Here is a 19,698-nt window from a genome sequence, read left to right on the forward strand (position 1 = left end):
GGGCTGGATGCTACATACTGGGGGCGAGGGGCCGTTTTTTTTACACTGGGGGGGGCAAGGGGCCGGATGCTACATACTGGGGGCGAGGGGCCGGATTTTTTACACTGGGGGGGGCAAGGGGCCGGATGTTATACACTGGGGGGAAGAGGGGCCGGATCTTATACACTGGGGGGGCGAGGGGCCGGATCTTATACACTGGGGGGAAGAGGGTCCGGATCTTATACACTGGGGGGGGGGGGGCGAGGGGCCGGATCTTATACACTGGGGGGGAGCGAGGGGCCGGATCTTATACACTGGAGGGACGAGGGGCCAGATGTACAGATGTTATACACTGGGGGGGGGGCGAGGGGCCGAATGTTATACACTGGGGGGCGAGGGGCTGGATGTTATACACTAGTGGGGGGAGGGGCTTTATGTTATACACTGGGGGGCGATGGGCTGGATGTTATACACTGAGGGGCGAGGGGCTGGATGTTATACACTGGGGGGCGAGGGGCTAGATGTTATACACCAGGGGGCGAGAGGCCGGATGTTATACACTGGGGGCGAGGGGCCGGATGTTATACACTGGGGGCGAGGGGCCGGATGTTATACACTGGGGGCGAGGGGCCGGATGTTATACACTGGGGGCGAGGGGCTGGATGTTATACACTGAGGGCGAGAGGCCGGATGTTATACACTGGGGGCGAGGGGCCGGATGTTATACACTGGGGGCGAGGGGCCGGATGATATACACTGGGGGCGAAGGGCTGGATGTTATACACTGGGGGTGAGGGGCTGGATGTTATACACTGGGGGTGAGGGGCTGGATGTTATACACTGGGGGGCGAGGGGCTGGATGTTATACACTGGGGGGCGAGGGGCTGGATGTTATACACTGGGGGGCGAGGGGCTGGATGTTATACACTGGGGGGCGAGGGGCTGGATGTTATACACTGGGGGGCGAGGGGCTGGATGTTATACACTGGGGGCGAAGGGCTGGATGTTATACACTGGGGGTGAGGGGCTGGATGTTATACACTGGGGGTGAGGGGCTGGATGTTATACACTGGGGGGCGAGGGGCTGGATGTTATACACTGGGGGGCGAGGGGCTGGATGTTATACACTGGGGGGCGAGGGGCTGGATGTTATACACTGGGGGGCGAGGGGCTGGATGTTATACACTGGGGGGCGAGGGGCTGGATGTTATACACTGGGGGGCGAGGGGCTGGATGTTATACACTGGGGGGCGAGGGGCTGGATGTTATACACTGGGGGGCGAGGGGCTGGATGTTATACACTGGGGGGCGAGGGGCTGGATGTTATACACTGGGGGGCGAGGGGCTGGATGTTATACACTGGGGGGCGAGGGGCTGGATGTTATACACTGGGGGGCGATGGGCTGGATGTTATACACTGAGGGGCGAGGGGCTGGATGTTATACACTGGGGGATGAGGGGCCAGATGAAAAACCTGAAATCAATGATTAAGACTATGGGCGAATACTTTTCTCTATAGGCCACGTTCACACCTTCAGTATTTGGTCAGTATTTTACATCAGTATTTGTAAGCCAAAATCAGGACTGGAACAATCAGAGATAAAGTATAATAGAAACACGTCACCACTTCTACATTTATCACCCACTCCTGGTTTTGGCTTACAAATACCTTCCAATTACTGAATGTGTGCACGTGGCCATATAGAGTATTACAGATCAGTGATACTTTCCATTATTGGAGACGTATAATGACATCTCCGTAGGTTCCAATGAGCGATTTCCATTCTCTGAACAGATAACAGTATGAGTGTATTTTTCTGCCTATATGAATTGCTCCATCACTTATCTCTGTGTCACTGACAGAAATAAAACATTCAGCCTGTGGAGCATGCTTGGCAACAAAATTGTTGACTGCTTCCAGTAGCAGCCAGCAGAATTCTGAATACAGCTCTGGAGTAAAAGCCACTACAGGCTGCAATTCAAGTTCAGTACAGGTTCTGTAATGTTTGTACATAACGTTATGAGGAGATTATATCTATACATAAACCGCTCAGAGGTGAGCATACGGGTGATGGTAGACGTGTGCCGGTATAATATCACTCTGATGATGCTGTGTTGTTTTCTCTCTTCTTTCAGTGATAATCTTTGGGACCTGGCTGTCGCCGAGGTGCAGATGAAAGAAAACACCGAAGATGAGTCCATAGTGTCCACAGAGACTGACAGATCCGTGTTCTTCATGGGCAACAAAAATGGGGTAAGGTGTCATAATGGCAGATCCTAGACCACCGAAATCAGAGACCCCCCTCAGGCTATTTGTCTTTCAGACGCCAGCGGCCGCCACCAAGTTATCCCAGGCGAAGCTGCTTCAGGAAAACGCCGGCAGTCATTCAGCGGTTTCACCATTGTTCTTGCAGAGGCTTCACCACCAGCATCTCTTACTTTATACTGTGTAGAATGATTATTATTATTATTATGTCACTTCTTTTTATCGCTTTACGGTTTCCGAGCCTTGAAATGGTTAAAAGAAGTGATGTGATGAAACATGAGCACAGCAATGTCGTTTTTACATTGCTGTGCACTGTGTTAATTTTATAGGGCTTTTTTGAGGCGATTTTCATGATCAATTTAATTGAACTTACAGGTTCAATTTAATGGGAAGGTACAGCTCTTCGAAGGGCACAATCAGACGGCTGTATAACACGGACAACGATCGCATGGCAGTGCTTGGACTCGCTGGCTGCTCTCCTGACACGAGTGTGACAGCTGCATAGAAATACATGCTGGCACGCAGGGGTCAGGAGAGCCGCCGGCCAGTCCGAGCATTGCGATGCAATCGTCGTACCTGTTACACAGCTGTCTCACTGCTCCCTAAATGCAAGGTCCGCTGCGTGTGCCTTTATGTTGATACAGATTTGGAGATGATAGATCTCCTTTAAGCTGCCTGCGTCTCATAGAGTTCAGCCGCGGCACACTCTTCCCGTCCATGCATTGCCAGGCTGGCCATTGACATTTTACCGACCAATTGCCGGTGGTTAGCTGCTCAGCTAATCGATGGCCAGGCTTCTTCCTTTTAAAATGAGGTGGTATTCCTGATATATGTAGGGGTCCCTTTTGGAGGTGGCTTGCAAGATAGTTTTTTTTTTTCCTTTTCTTCCTGGGAGAGAGCTAATTTTCATTTTTATTACCATGGAACATTGCCGATAGGACTCTATATACAGCCTTTCCTTCCCCAAAGCTGAGACGTATTGTGTTATATTGTAATTATTTCCTGTTTAGTTTTATTAGCCTTTTACATTGACCTTATTTTTGCTTTTGTTTTTTTGGACGTAGGGGAAAACCAGCATCATCCTGCGCTGTATCGACAGGTATTCCTTAATTGTTTTTTCACTGTTCGCTAAAAGTAACTAAAGTGGATAACGGGATGGGAGACTTCTTAAAGGAGTATTTTCCAGGACAGTGCCTTACATTATGATATCCTGGGGTCTGACTTTACAATAGAAAGTAACAGATGACCCTTCCACAGCCCTTCAGCATCATTGTGTACAAGCATGCATCATCATTGTGATAATGTTACTGCTGTGACATCTGACTTGTTTAGACAGATCAACCAGAATTCAGACTGATAGTTAAAGGGACAACCCCTTTTTAAATGAATTAGTCCTCCTTGTAAAATAAAAAGACATATACTCTCCTCCTGCGGCGGTGCCGTTCCAAGGATGTTGCCTCTGGGTCTGTGGTTAGTCAGCAGTCAGTTAGCAGCCACTATTAGGTTGCTGTGCTCTCACTTCTTCCACTTTGGCTGCATATTTCGGAGGAAACTTTGTTTGTTACACTACTTAAGGGCCCGTATAAGCATTAAGAAACCAGAAGTCCTGAGTACACCATACAAAGCTGTTCTGTTTTGATTTCCCGAGTGCTCGTAAAACAAATCTTACTATTTGGAGTTCAAAAGGCATAGAAGAGAGTGGATTTCACTTACACACTTGTCCGATGGAAGTAAGAGTGCTGCAAGGAGGACAATTTAATTTAAAAATGGGTTGGACAACCACTTTAAATCGAGAAGTGTCAGCTGTCCAGCTCAGGGCCACCGACAGAGAAGGGAAAGAGCGACAGTGTCAGCAGTTACACAACGTTCTCGAGCCTGCCATACTGATCAGTGTATTCTATTGGTGTGGATTGTATCTTTGGTTGGCGGATCTGTGACTTATGGACTTGTGCCTTTCTGATGGTTGTGATACTTATCAAATACTTTGTAATCTGGAGAGGATGTTACAGATATATGTCGCTATCTCCTACAGTCTTACCCCTGTTAATTAATAACTTCTGTATTCTTATATAATGACCCTAGAACAGTCCTCATGTGATATGGGAAATATTGACCCCTCTGAACCAAGGCTCTGTGCATAGTAATGCCCTTTGGCAGAATAAGTTAAAAGGTACTTGTCGTTTCACACAAACTCTGTAAAAAAAGCCTGGCCTTGCTGTTCTCATACCTTCAAGGTAAAGCTGCTTTTGGAGCAGATTCCAGTCTAATATGTCCATGAACTGTCCTGATTTTCTTACCATACACTTTTTTTTTTGAGTGAACACTTCCTCTTCATCTGCATTCCGTCGTCACTATAAGTGCTGGAGCATCCTTTCCTTCACTTCCCAGCATGCATTGCTTTTACCTTACTCCAATGGCTTGCCTGTCCTGAACAGAAAGCTCGTCCATCTGTTATGCTTGTACGCAGCAGAGCGGAAATACAGAGACCGGTCCTCACTCCTTGTAATCCGTCCGTCTCATCATCTCTGTTGCCAGAGGCGGATTACACTCGACAACAGGCAGAGGACAGAAGGTTACTCAGACGGGAGACGCTTAGTAGTCGGCACTGTGGTAGGACGACTCGCTCGGCCACTTCCAGAAGTAGACTCAGGAACCCGGGTTTTCTTTGCAGGCTTTATTAACAGCATAAAGCTCTGCACTCCAGCAAAATAAGTACAGCCTTACTTGGCTAAACAACAAAACAAAAGATAAACTATAGCACAGTCCATATATGTGTGTGCAGTTCGCCCACACAGGTTATGTCCAGCCTTCAGCTCCCTCCTGAGCTATGGCTGTCCAGTCTGGAGACCTTGCCTCTCCAAACACAACTCATAGAAAAAAAAACAGGACTGAACATTTAAACGATGCTCAGCCACACCCTGGGGATGAGGTATGGGGAATGACGTCCCTCCCATCACTAGGTCATTCCCTTAAAACCACGCTCTTTAAGTGAGTTAACCCACCAGCATATAACATGCTGGCAGAAAGTCCATTGGTTTCAGGTCACACAGGCTAGCAATCTGTGCGACACATACCTCCCCTCATATATCATACCAGTGACTCTGTCACATATCCCCCCCCCCCTGCCCAAAGCCGGGGGTTTGGGCACCTTCCGATACCAGACAGGGAATTCTAGAAATGGCATCAGCGTTCCCATGTAACTTCCCGGGCCTATGCTCTACGTGAAAGTTGAAGTCCTGAAGAGCTAGGAACCATCTAGTTACCCTGGCATTTTTACCCCTCTTTTCCCTCAACCATCTCAATGGGGCATGGTCTGATGCCAACTTAAACTTTCGGCCTAGTAGGTAGTACCATTTTATGGCTAGACACTCTTTTTTCTACTATAGCATAGTTTTTCTCACAGGACAAAAGCTTCCGGCTCAGATAGAGAATGGGATGTTCATCTCCATTTATCTCTTGAGAGAATGCGGCTCCTAGACCAACCTCTGAAGCGTCTGTCTGGACCACAAACTCTTTCTTGAAGTCTGGTGCGACCAGAACCGGCTGTTTACACAGGGCTGACTTCAACAGTTGAAACGCAGTCTCTGTTTCCTCCGTCCACTTCACCATGGTTGATCTGGTGCCTTTTATGAGATCTGTCAGTGGCGCGGCCATCATGGCAAAATTTGGAATAAACCGCTGGTAATATCCCACCATTCCCAGGAATGCTCTCACTTGCTTCTTGGAGAGCGGCTTCGGCCAGGTCTGGATTGCCTCCACTTTATTAACTTGCGGCTTTATTTCCCCTCTCCCGACGACATAGCCCAAGTACTTGGTCTCCTCTTTTCCAACGGCGCATTTTTTTGGATTTTTTGTAAATCCCGTCTTCCTTAGAGCATCCAAAACAGCCTGTAGTTTAGGCAGATGACTTTCCCAGTCTGGGCTAATGACTACAATGTCGTCAAGGTAGGCTGCGGCATACTTCTTATGTGGGGCTAGGATCCGATCCATAGCCCTCTGGAAGGTGGCTGGGGCCGCCTGTAGTCCGAACGGCATCCGAGTATATTGGAAGCACCCATCAGGTGTTGAGAAAGCCGTCTTCTCCTTGGCCGTCTGGAACATGGGGATCTGCCAGTAGCCCTTCGTCAGGTCCAGAGTGGTGATGTACCTCGCCGGTCCAAGCCTCTCGACGAGTTCATAGACGCGGGGCATCGGGTTCGCGTCACACTTGGACACCTCATTCAGCTGGCGGTAATCATTACAAAACCTCCACTCTCCGTTGGGTTTTGGCACGATGACGATGGGGCTCGACCATCCACTCCTTGACTCCTCTATCACACCGAGGTCCAACATCCTCTTTATCTCGGCCGAGATCACCTCCCGGCGTGCTTCAGGAATCCAGTATGGTTTCAGGTTCACCCTTATATGCGGCTCTGTTAGCACATCATGTTCTACCACCTGGGTATGCCCTGGCAACTCTGAGAACAGGTCCCGATTCTGCTGGAGCAGTTCTCGACACTGCTGCTTCTGGGCTGGCGAAAGGGTCTCCGCTATCGTGACATCTTCCACCTGACCTTTGGGAGTGGCTCCCAGGCAAGGAGTTCCCACGGGTTCCTGATCTCGCCATGGCTTGAGCAGGTTTACATGGTACACCTGGTGTGGCTTTCTTTGGCCAGGCTGGTGGACTCTGTAGTTCGCTTCACCGAGCTTCTCCACCACCTCATATGGGCCTTGCCTCTTGGCCAGAAACTTACGTTCAACGGTGGGAATAAGAACCAGGACGCGATCCCCAGGTTGGAACTGTCTCAGCCTTGCCGACCGGTTATACACCCTCGCCTGGGCTTCCTGCGCCTGCAGGAGATGTTCCTTCACGATGGGCATCACCTTCGCCATTCTCTCCTGTAACTGGGCGACATGTTCGATGATGCTCCGGTGGGGTGTGACCTCGGCCTCCCAGGTTTCCTTGGCGATGTCTTGGAGACCTCTTGTATGCCGTCCATACGGGAGCTCAAATGGAGAGAAGCCAGTGGAGGCTTGGGGAGCTTCTCTGACAGAGAAAAGCAGAAATGGGAGCAGGTAGTCCCTGTCTGGCCCATCCTTTTCAATGACCTTCTTGAGCATCGCCTTTAAGGTTTTATTGAATCGTTCCACTAAGACGTCTGTCTGCAGATGATAAACTGAGGTCCGAATCTGGGCAATCTGAAGGACTCTGCATATCTCCTTCATCACCTTGCTCATAAAGGGGGTTCCTTGGTTTGTCAAAATCTCTTTTGGCTGACCTGTCCGAGCAAAAATATGAACTAGCTCTCGGGCTATACTTTTACTGGACGAGTTCCTTAGGGGTACCTGCTTCTGGGTACTGGGTTGCATAGTCCATGACCACCAGGATGTATTGGTGGCCCCGGGCCGATTTAACTAAGGGACCCATGAGGTCCATGGCAATCCTCTCAAAGGGAACCTCTATGACAGGTAGTGGAACTAAGGGACTACGGAAGTGGCAGGTGGGGCAGGACCTACAATAGTTTAAGATTTCCCGATAACATCCTGGCCAATAAAACCTCCTTATTATTCTCTCCTGGGTTTTCTCAACCCCTAGGTGTCCCCCCCAGAATATGTGAGTGTGCCATGTTTAATATCCTCTGACGGTATGAACCTGGAACTAACAGCTGTTCCACTACCTCTTTACTTTTTAGTTTGGTCACCCGGTATAATAGCCTCCCCTGAACTGCAAAGTGTGGGTACCTGGTGTCCGCCCCTGGCTCTTGAGCAACACCATTACAAACCGTAATATTATCCCAAGCCCCTTTCAAGGTCAAGTCCCGAACCTGAGCTGACCCAAAGTTCTCTCCAGGCACCTCTAATTCAGGGAGGTCAACCACCTCAGACACAGTCTCGTCCTCGTCGCCGACAAGGACACATAGTGGGAACTCATCCACTTCCGATGTCGACCGGGGTATTTCTCTAGGGTCCTGGCTTTTTTTCACGGGACTCAGTCTGGATCCCTTCTCCCACAAGTCCCAGAACAAGGGAAATCGCGACCCAAAATGACGGGATGTATCAGATCCCTGACCACCCCGACCTCGTGGGATTGGGCGCCACAGCCTGTCACTCTGGCCACCGGGTAGTTCTTGGCGTCCCCATGTATACAGCGGACGCCCACAGATTTGGTAGGGATCAGCTGGTGGGGAAGGGTGGCACTGATTAAGGTTACCAGACTCCCAGAGTCCAACAGCCCCATGACCATCACTCCTTTAACGGTTAAGGCACACACCTGCGAGCCCTCGCTGGGTTGACAGTCCACACTGCAGGCTGGGTAAGCATAATATGAACATCGTCTGCCTAGGCTGCAGTCCATTGGCTCAGCAGACGTATGACACTGGGCGGCTACGTGTCCCGGATTGCGACACCGCCAACAGATCAAATCCTTAACAACAGTCCTTGTGGCCCCTTCAGTGGAAGTGGGACGCCCCCCAGTTGTGGCTCTGAACCCCTTCCGTGGTGAACCCGCCCCCTTTTGGGCACTCCAGTAGGGAGAGGTGATTATGTCGGGTTTCCCTAGGGATTTTTCGACCACTTGGTACCTCTCTACCGGGCCAACAAGGTCGTCCGCATTCCGAGGGTCGCCCTGGGCAACCCAGGTCTGCACCGGTCTGGGTAAGGAATGGATGAACCTGTCCATCACCACACGCTCAACCATCTGGGCCGGAGTGGAAGACTCTGGCTGCAGCCACTTCTGGACTCTGTAACAAGTCGAACATCTGTGAGCGTGGAGGTTTGTCGCCAGCATACGCCCAGTGGTGGACCCTTTGCACTCTGACAGACATAGTCACTCCTGAACGTCCCAATATCTTGTTTTTTAATTTTGCGTACTCCTTTGCGTCTTGTAAAGTCAGATCATAATAGGCCTTCTGCGGCTCCCCGGTCAAATATGGCGCCAGAACCTCCGCCCACTGCTCCTGAGGTAATCTCTCCCGTTCCGCCACCCTTTCAAAAACAGTCAGGAACGCCTCAACGTCATCCCCCGGGGTCATCTTCTGTAAGGTTCTCCTTACGGTTTTCCGGACGTGTGTGTCCTCACCTGGACCTGGGGGTGGAGCGGATGTCCTGCCACGGATCTCCCCTGCTAGGAGCTCCATCTGTCGTTGCTGCTGCTGGATTTGCTGTATCAGGAGTTTATTTGTCTCCTGCTGCTGCTCCCGTTGCTGCTGGAGCTGCTCTCTGTGGCTCTGCAAGTGCAGTTGCTGCATGCTCTGCTGGCTTTGGGCCAGGTGCTTAATGAGCTCCTCCATGCTGCTAGACTTCTCTGGCTGGCTGGCGGCCTATACCCAGGACATCCACTTGTCTCTGTGGCAGGTACACGTGTTCCTGGAATCTGGCACGCACTCTCACACCAACTGTGGTAGGACGACTCGCTCGGCCACTTCCGGAAGTAGACTCAGGAACCCGGGTTTTCTTTGCAGGCTTTATTAACAGCATAAAGCTCTGCACCCCAGCAAAATAAATACTGCCTTACTTGGCTAAACAACAAAACAAAAGATAAACTATAACACAGTCCATATATGTGTGTGCAGTTCGCCCACACAGGTTATGTCCAGCCTTCAGCTCCCTCCTGAGCTATGGCTGTCCAGTCTGGAGACCTTGCCTCTCCAAACACAACTCAGAGAAAAAAAAACAGGACTGAACATTTAAACGATGCTCAGCCACACCCTGAGGTGGAGGTATGGAGAATGACATCCCTCCCATCACTAGGTCATTCCCCTAAAATCATGCCTTTTCAGTGAGTTAACCCACTAGCATATAACATGCTGGCAGAAAGTCCATTGGTTTCAGTTCACACAGGCTAGCAACCTGTGCGACACATACCTCCCCGCATATATCATACCAGTGACTCTGTCACAGCACTTAGAGTGAAGGGGTGAGACAGAATCATATCAAGCTCCTACATGGCCATATTGACGGAAAAATAAAAAAGTTATGGCTCTGAGGAGAAGGGAAGCAAAAAACAAAAGCGCAAATACGGAAATTGCTCAGCGTGAAGGGGTTAATACATAATTTTCAGCAGAACGATAATGACTATTGTAGTGAGGCCGTATTGGGTGTTAGGAAGCATTAAGCATCTACACACATGGTCAAAATTGTTGTTACCCCTCGTTTAATGAAAGAAAAACCCACAATGGTCACAGAAATAACTTGAATCTGACAAAAGTAATAATAAATTAAAAATCTATGAAAATTAACAAATGAAAGTCAGACATTGCTTTTCTGCTTCCACAGAATTAAAAAAAAATTAAACTCATGAAATCGGCCTGGACAGAAATGATGGTTCTTCTTAACTTAATATTTTGTTGAACAACCTTTTGAGGCAATCACTGCAATCAAACGATTCCTGTAACTGTCAATGAGACTTCTGCACCTCTCGACAGGTATTTTGGCCGACTCCTCATGAGCAAACTGCTCCAGTTGTCTCGTGTTTGAAGGTTGCCTTTTCCAGACGGCATGTTTCAGCTCTTTCCAAAGATGCTCAATAGGATTTAGGTCAGGGCTCATAGAAGGCCACTTCAGAATAGTCCAATGTTTTCCTCTTAGCCATTCTTGGGTGTTTTTAGCTGTGTGTTTTGGGTCGTTATCCTGTTGTAAGACCCATGACCTGCGACTGAGACTACGCTTTCTGACACTGGGCAGCACATTTCTCTCTAGAATCCCTTGATAGTCTTGAGATTTCATTGTACCTTGCACAGATTCAAGACACCCTGTGCCAGATGCAGCAAAGCAGCCCCAGAACATAACAGAGCCTCCTCCATGCTTCACAGTAGGGACAGTGTTCTTTTCTTGATATGCTTCATTTTTCCGTCTGTGAACATAGAGCTGATGTGCCTTGCCAAGAACTTCCATTTTTGTCTCATCTGTCCATAGGACATTCTCCCAGAAGCTTTGTGGCTTGTCATCATGTACTGTTGCAAATTCCAGTCTGGCTTTTTTATGTTTTTTTTTTTCAACAATGGTGTTCTCCTTTGTCGTCTCCCATGAAGTCCACTTTGGATCAAACAACAAGTTCACCTTTAATCTCTTTAGAAGTTGTCCTGGGCTCTTTTGTTACTATTCGTATTATCCGTCTCTGATTTGTCATCAATTTTCCTCCTGCAGCCACATCCAGGGAGGTTGGCTACAGTCCCATGGGTCTTAAATTTCTGAAAAATATGTGCAACTGTAGTCAAAGGAACATCAAGCTGCTTGGAGATGGTCTTATAACCTTTATCTTTAACATGCTTGTCTATAATTTTGTTTCTAATCTGCTGAGACAACTCTTTCCTTTGCTGCCTCTGGTCCATGTTGCGTGTGGTACACATCATGTCACCAAACAGCACAGTGAGTATCTGTAGCTCTATATACATTCCCACTGACTGATTACAAGATTGTAGACACCTGTGATGCTAATTTGTGGACACAACTTGATTTAACATGTCCCTTTTGTCACATTATTTTCAGGGGTACCATCATTTCTGTCCAGGCCTATTTCATGAGTTAAATTTTTTTTTAAATTCTGTGGAAGCAGAAAAGCAATGTCTGACTTTCATTTGTTCATTTTCATTGATTTTTAATTTATTATTACTTTTGTCAGATTCAAGTTATTTCTGTGACCATTGTGGGTTTTTCTTTCATTAAACGAGGGGTACCAATAATTTTCACCACGTGTGTAGCCAATTCTGCACCTGCACCTCCGCTCAGTTTCAATGGGTTTTGCTCTTTTGCACATTTATAACCAGTGCAACAGCTGTGAAATGTATAATTGCAATGAAGGGGATGATCATTGTATATTTTAATCATAGGGATGAAGCTCCTAAACCCACTTTGGCATTAGAATACACCTTTGGTCGGAAGGCAAAGGGACACAATACTGTAAGTATTTCAGGCACCCCAATTTTGGAGCCATCAGGATTGGTCAGAACATTACACGATTTTTAATGTATTCCACCAAGGACCACCCCAGTCCACATATATCTGTAAGGGCACATGGATGTCATAGAGCAGTGTTCTCCAACTCTAGTCCTCGAGAGCCACCGACAGGTCATGATTTCAGGATTTCCTTAGTATTGCCCATGTCATGGAATGGGCATTACCTGGGCAATACTAAGGAAATCCTGAAAACATGACCTGTCGGTGGCTCTCGAGGACTAGAGTTGGAGAACACTGTCAAAGAGCCTCCAACCATTAAAGCGACCGTCCTCCCTGGGACTGAAAGTGACTGCAATTCTCATGTAGGGTCACTGTTAAATATTATTTATTTATTATTTTTTATTCTGAATTCTGTACCATACATTGCATAATATTGCATCAGCCATTATGCTGGGGTTATTAGCTGACATGTGCTGTTCTTAGCTCAGTGTAAGTTAGTGCCATATGCAGAAGAACAGGTGTTGTGAGGGGCCTATATAGCCCTATCTTAGAGACAGAGTGGGGGCTCTCTTGGACACACGACACCAGACGGAGGATCTACGTGTGAAGGAAGCAGATGACATGTAGGCCCTGACACACGTGCTGGACACAAACAGACGCAACCTACCATTCAGAATCCCAGGAAATGATGGGTGAATCTATGGACAAATGGACAATCACTTTGTAACTATTTCACCTATTTTATGTAACTACTGCAATTATTCTTTTTAATGGACAATCCAAGAATAAATCAATGCATTTTTGTAGGAGAATTTCGTGATATATTCTTTGAACAATCGCATCTGGCAAACAGTCCTCCATATAAAATATACGTAAATAAGTATATTTTAACAGTCACCCTACATGGTGTCCTCTGCCTATCTGCCGATACCTCCACCGTTCAGATCAGTGTTCCTTTCCTCCCTTGGCCACAGCAATGAGGAGCACAGTGGTAAGTCTAAACCATGTCTTCCCTGCCTTTCTTGTGCTGTGGGATAAGAAAGGCAGGGAGGCCAGGCTTTACTCCTGTATTTCCCATGTTTCTACAGTAGCCATCTTGGAAGCAGGTGGAAAAGAACGGGTAGAGGTGGCATCGGGAAGAAAACAGAGGAAAGCCGCCAGGTAGGGTGACTGCACATGAGAACTGTATAGTCACTTTCAGTCTCCGGTTGGAAGGTCACTTTAATAGTCATCTTAAAGGGATTTTCCACTTTTTTCTAATGGCTGGCATTATAAAGAAAGGAATTTTATTTACAATTAGGCCCCCCGGCACCCAGCACCATGGCTCAAGTGGTCTACGTTTGGCCCAAAAATTATGACATTCTGTCCATCAGTCACCTGACCCTGCAGCCAATCCGTGCCCTCAGTGGTCAGCTGATTGTATGGACAGGGTGTTATCATTTCTTCTTGCAAAGCGATCCGTCAGGAGCTGGACCCTTCCCGATGGGCACTGGGGCTTCACTATAAAATGTTCTGTTTGCGGTAATATGTGTATGTTTTATAATGAATATTCCGGACGTTTTATGAGTTTTGAGCAATATAGGCAAAAGGGACGGTGTCACCGAGTTTACACAAGGCGATAGAAGAACTATCTGATCTTGCACCAGAGATGAAGCTGCAGGGACATTCGGAGCATGAAACGTTGATAACTTTTTTTTCCCGGGGAAGATAAGATTAAGATTTATGTTCTGTACTAATCAGTATAGGACGCTGCGTCCTAAAGATAAATGTATTTCACCCGACCTCATATAGTCCTGACAGTGTTGTAATAGTAAAGTATCTTAATCAGCCCACATTCTTCAGTCAGTACCACTTACTAATCAGATTTTTTTTTTTGCCAAAATGCTTTTTCCCTTAAAAATCATGCACGTAAGTAAAAAAAAAAAAAAAAAAAGCCCCCAAAGGGTCCATATTCTTTATCCCTCCCCCCTCCTGCGCCTCTCGGGCGACTTTTGTATTTTCCCTTCCCATCTGAAAAGAGCTTTGGCTTTTATTTTTCCATCGACACAGCCATACGAGGACTTCTTCTTTGCGGGATGAGTTGTGGTTGTAAATGACACCATTCACTTACTCGTATAACGTACTGCAAAAGGTGGAAGAAAATTCCAAGTGTGGTGAAATGGTGAAAAAAAAATGCAATTCCACCATTGCTTTTTAGTTGTTTTTCTTTTTACGGCGTTCACTGCACAATAAAAGTGACCTGACATCATGATTCTCCACCTCAGTACCATCACGGCGATGTTAAATTTATAAAGTTTTGTTTTTTAGATTTTAGTGGTTCAAAAAAAATTCTAAACTTTGTAAAAAAAAACAAAACAATTCTCTGAGAAACGTAACTTTTTTATTTTTCTGTCTAGTCAAGCTGTGAAGGCTTGCTTTTTGCTTGGTGAGCTGGCGTTTTTATTGAAACCATTTTTGGGTACATAAAACATTTTTGATAATTTTTTTATTGTATTTTACGGGAGAAAGTGCGCCGACTGAAAAACGGCAGTTCAGGCATTTTGGTTTGGATAGATCTGACATGACGTTACCAAATATGTTTATTTTTTTATTTATTTTTGAAGTGGGGAAGGGGCAGTGAGTTCAACTTTTAGATACATATTTTTTATTTGTTCAATATTTTGTAAATTATTTTATTTATTTTTAATTTTATTTTTTAGTCCCCCTAGGGGACTTGAACCTGTGATAGTTTGGTCTCTTGTTCTATATACTGCTATACTGCAGTGTATAATGAAATTGTTCATTCTTCTATGAAGCCAAGCCACAGGCTGGGATCCATAGTAGGACTAAGATGGCAATGACGGGGGGCCTTCAGTAATCTCCTAGCCACTATGATAACTCATCAGCACTCCGCAGTCACATTTTGGAGGAGGTCGATGGGCATCGGTGCACACGTGCTCTGGCAGACTGTCCATTTAAATGCTGCTGTTGGTGATTGGCTGCAGCATTTAAGTGCTTAGATGGTTAAACTGCCGCCATCAGAACGTCACTACTGTTAGTGGCAGGTGCTGGCTGTATAACACAGCTCCTGAGCCCTCTCCAAAACACCCACACCCTACATCAGGAAGGGGTTAATTGGTGGCAAAATGGGGTAACTATTCTGCATCCATCATGTCTGACCAGATGAAACCCTCTGCTGTTTTCTAGCCTATATTTGCTATGCATTGTGCTCTGCCATTGCCTATACAGTCGGTGGTGATGACTTTGATCTCCGCACTCTTTTGGACACCAACGTCAATGTCATCTACTAAAAGGCATCCCCATGACTTCCACAGCCAAAATTGTTCCTCTGTTCCCTGTCCTTCTGTGCTGGGTCTAATCATAATATTTGTTTTTTACTTAATAAAATATTTTTTTTTCTTTTTTTTTTTTTTTTAGCCAAAGGACATTGCGCACTTGTGGGAACTTGGTGGAGGGACGTCGCTGCTGGATTTAATTCAGATTCCTATTACTAGTGAGAATATCCGGTAGGTGGTTACACGCTCTACCATTTATTTCCCTACTGCACTGCAGGACCCTCCTTTTTTAATTTGATCAGTTTTTCTACCACCAAACAGCCAAAAAAAGACTTTCCCTGGGCAAACAGATATTTTTGTTGGTCCGTTTAGTATTTAAAGGAGTATTTCCATCTCCAATATCCTATCCCAATATGAAGTAGGTGTAATAATAATATTAGCAAATACCTCCAATAAGAAATGTAGTATAGTTCTTCTGATTCACTATGTCGCTTACCCCATATGCAGGATGCAGGAAATTGCAATAGCTTAGTTATCCATGGTTACGACCACTCATAGTGACAGTTAGTTGTTAGTGGTCATAATTATGGATACCTAAGCTATTGCAATGCCCTGCGCATGATGTAAGCGACATGGCGAATCAGAAGAACTATACTACATTTCTAATTGGAGGTATTTGCTAATATTATTACACCTACTACATACTGGGGTAGGAGCTTAGAGATGAGAGTATGCTTTTAATTCTTTCCCAATATAGGACATAAAAACACATCCTATGTCTGGTACCTGTGTAAGGAGCAGGCTCAGGAGCTGAGCTCGCTCCTCACATGGCAGATTCTAGCTGTGTTATACAGCCGGCATTTGCCTCTCATAGCAGCAACCGTAGCTATGTCAGATCGATGCTGTTGACCCTCATAAATGCCGCTGTCAATCTGTGACAGTGGAGCTAAAGCCTGAGCGCACACCGTTTCGGGTGCCTATTGGCCTCCCCCGAAATAATAATCGTCCTTCCCCTCCTTTTCCCAGTTAAAAAATAAAGTAATAAAAAATAATCACATTTTGTATCAACTTGTCCATAAAAGTCTGAAATATCAAAGTGTGAAATTATTTAAGCCGTGCGGTAAAGGCTGTAAAGTAAATTGGAAGGCTGAAAGTTTTTTTATTTCTTTTTACTTTCCCCAAAAATGCAATAAAAAGCGATCAAAACATCTTAATGCACCCCAAAATGGCACCCATACATTTTTACAAATTTCTAAAATATTTTCATCACTTAAAAATGTGTACCTGTGTAAGGAGCAGGCTCAGGAGCTGAGCTCGACCCACTCATGGCAGATGCTAGCTGTGTTATACAGCCGGCATTTACCGCTCATATTTTTCTTGTTAGTGAAGAAGCTTAGCCTGTAGGTGGCGCTGCAGCCACTCTCAGTATGTTGCTCCTTGTTATTACGTCTGTAGATGTTTTATTATATCATTTCTTTATTGCTTTTTATATCACTTTTTTTGTTATCTTATAGGACTTTTTCTATAGTACTCGTCCTCGACCTGTCAAAGCCTAATGAACTGTGGCACACAATGGACAGCCTGTTACAAGTCACCAGGAAGCGCGTGGACAAAATTGTCGCAGATATTGGGAAATCCAATTCCAAGGCGGCGAATCAAATGACGCAGAACATTTGGAGGGCGATTCCCAACAACCATCCCGTAGATATCAAAAATGTGTCCATAATAATAAGGCATATTCTCATCTTGTACATTTGTGCCATAGATACTGGATATGCCTTACATGTACAGTAGATGGGGGTCCCAGCAATGGGATTTACATCTGTCTTGAAAACAGGGCCCGGAGGCCATCTGCTGTCAATGGAGAGGTGGTCGGCGTTCACATACAAATGGACAGGAATTTCAGCCACCTCCCCACTGACAGTGGCATGCATCAGGGCCCCATCGTGGAAGCCGTATATACGTATCCTGTGGATATGTCACAAATGGACAAGAAACTAGTAAAGATGGTGCAATTCTTTTCATAGCGGTCATCTCAGGGGCCACATCAATAATCTGTGGCCGTCAGACAGGAGCCTTGTGAGCAGCCTCTAACCTGGCAGCATTGATTAGCCGGCCTGGCCCAACATTACAAGTGCATCAAAGCACAACTATGACATTTTGCCCGGTCGGCTAATCAAAAAAAGAGCCACGAATGCTGTCAGGTAAGACGTGGTTCACTGGGCACCCGTTCAGTAGCAACTAGGGGTTCGTTCTTCAAAAAACAGCACCACATCTGTCCACAGGCCACAGGTTGTGAGTGGTATTGCAACTCTGCACCATTCATTTATGTGGAGTTGACCTGCAGTACCAGACACATCCCTGGTGGTATGGTGTTGTTTCTTGAAGAAAGCTGCCATGTTTTTGTGGTAATCATTTTACTCCCTGTGTTAATGTTCCCACAGTTGCGCTGTAGTGTATCGCTTACTTTCCTAGTGATCTTTCATTGTGTTAAGACTTCTTATTTCCCATCCAAACAGGACAGAGAATTGATTGACCCCTTCCCATTGCCTTTATTAATTATTGGAAGCAAGTATGATATTTTCCAGGTAAGAAATTGTATTTTTACCAATACGCAAGTCTGTTTTTAAAAGGAACCTGGCTGCTGATACATGCTGACCTGTCCACCAGCAGCACATATCAGACTGTGGCTGTATGATTTCAGCCATGTATGTTTAACTCTGAAACACTGCGGGGTCCAAGTTGCAAGGGACAGGCGACAGGCAGGTCCCCATTGGCTTCTCCCCGCCCTCTCCCCTTGAGTGACAGGTCTTTCCATATACACACAGGCGGGTCCCCATTGGCTTCTACCCACCCTCTCCCCTTAGTGGCAGGTCTTTCCCTATACACACAGGCAGGTCCCCTTTGGCTTCTCCCCGCCCTCTCCCCTTTCCCTATACACACACGCAGGTCCCCGTTGGCTTCTCCCCGCCCTCTCCCCTTAGTGGCAGGTTTTTCCCTATACACACAGGTGGGTCCCCGTTGGCTTCTCCCCGCTCTCTCCCCTTGAGTGACAAGTCTTTCCCTATACACACAGGTGGGTCCCTGTTGGCTTCTCCCCACCCTCTCCCCTTGAGTGACAGGTTTTTCCATATACACACAGGCGGGTCCCTGGCAGCCTCTCCCCACCCTCTCCCCTTGAGTGACAAGTCTTTCCCTATACACACAGGCGGGTCCCCGTTGGCTTCTCCCTACCCTCTCCCCTTGAGTGACAGGTCTTTCCCTATACACACAGGCAGGTCCCCGTTGGCTTCTCCCCGCCCTCTCCCCTTAGTGGCTGGTCTTTCCCTATACACACAGGCGGGTCCCCTTTGGCTTCTCCCCACCCTCTCCCCTTGAGTGACAGGTTTTTCCATATACACACAGGCGGGTCCCCGTTGGCTTCTCCCTACCCTCTCCCCTTGAGTGACAGGTCTTTCCCTATACACACAGGCAGGTCCCCGTTGGCTTCTCCCCGCCCTCTCCCCTTAGTGGCTGGTCTTTCCCTATACACACAGGCGGGTCCCCTTTGGCTTCTCCCCACCCTCTCCCCTTGAGTGACAGGTCTTTCCCTATACACACAGGCAGGTCCCCGTTGGCTTCTCCCCACCCTCTCCCCTTGAGTGACAGGTTTTTCCATATACACACAGGCGGGTCCCCGTTGGCTTCTCCCCGCCCTCTCCCCTTGAGTGACAGGTCTTTCCCTATACACACAGGCAGGTCCCCGTTGGCTTCTCCCCACCCTCTCCCCTTGAGTGACAGGTCTTTCCCTATACACACAGGCAGGTCCCCGTTGGCTTCTCCCCGCCCTCTCCCCCTGAGTGACAAGTCTTTCCCTATACACACAGGCGGGTCCCCGTTGGCTTCTCCCTGCCCTCTCCTCTTGAGTGACAGGTCTTTCCCTATACATACAGGCGGGTCCCCGTTGGCTTCTCCCTACCCTCTCCCCTTGAGTGACAGGTCTTTCCCTATACACACAGGCAGGTCCCGTTGGCTTCTCCCTACCCTCTCTTCTTGAGTAACAGATCTTTCCCTATACACACAGGCGGGTCCCCGTTGGCTTCTCCCCGCCCTCTCCCCTTGAGTGACAAGTCTTTCCCTATACACACAGGCGGGTCCCCGTTGGCTTCTACCCACCCTCTCCCCTTAGTGGCAGGTCTTTTCCTATACACACAGGCAGGTCCCCTTTGGCTTCTCCCCGCCCTCTCCCCTTTCCCTATACACACACGCAGGTCCCCGTTGGCTTCTCCCCGCCCTCTCCCCTTAGTGGCAGGTTTTTCCCTATAC

At 47.3% G+C, this 19,698-nt stretch overlaps 1 protein-coding gene across 1 annotated transcript in view; it reads left to right on the forward strand.

Moving 5' to 3' along the window:
- DYNC2LI1 (dynein cytoplasmic 2 light intermediate chain 1) overlaps positions 1-19,698 on the forward strand; it is a 53,283-nt gene that overhangs the window by 4,282 nt on the left and 29,303 nt on the right. The window contains exons 2-7 of the mRNA XM_073673313.1: positions 2,116-2,233; positions 3,310-3,344; positions 12,052-12,121; positions 15,536-15,624; positions 16,908-17,094; positions 17,913-17,981. Coding sequence (XP_073529414.1) covers positions 2,116-2,233; positions 3,310-3,344; positions 12,052-12,121; positions 15,536-15,624; positions 16,908-17,094; positions 17,913-17,981 — 568 coding nt within the window. The remainder of the gene's footprint in view (positions 1-2,115; positions 2,234-3,309; positions 3,345-12,051; positions 12,122-15,535; positions 15,625-16,907; positions 17,095-17,912; positions 17,982-19,698) is intronic.

The sequence above is a fragment of the Phyllobates terribilis genome, unplaced genomic scaffold, assembly GCF_046119375.1.
Source record: "Phyllobates terribilis strain yellow unplaced genomic scaffold, ASM4611937v1 Scaffold_3__8_contigs__length_932513732, whole genome shotgun sequence".
Taxonomy (NCBI): domain Eukaryota; kingdom Metazoa; phylum Chordata; class Amphibia; order Anura; family Dendrobatidae; genus Phyllobates; species Phyllobates terribilis.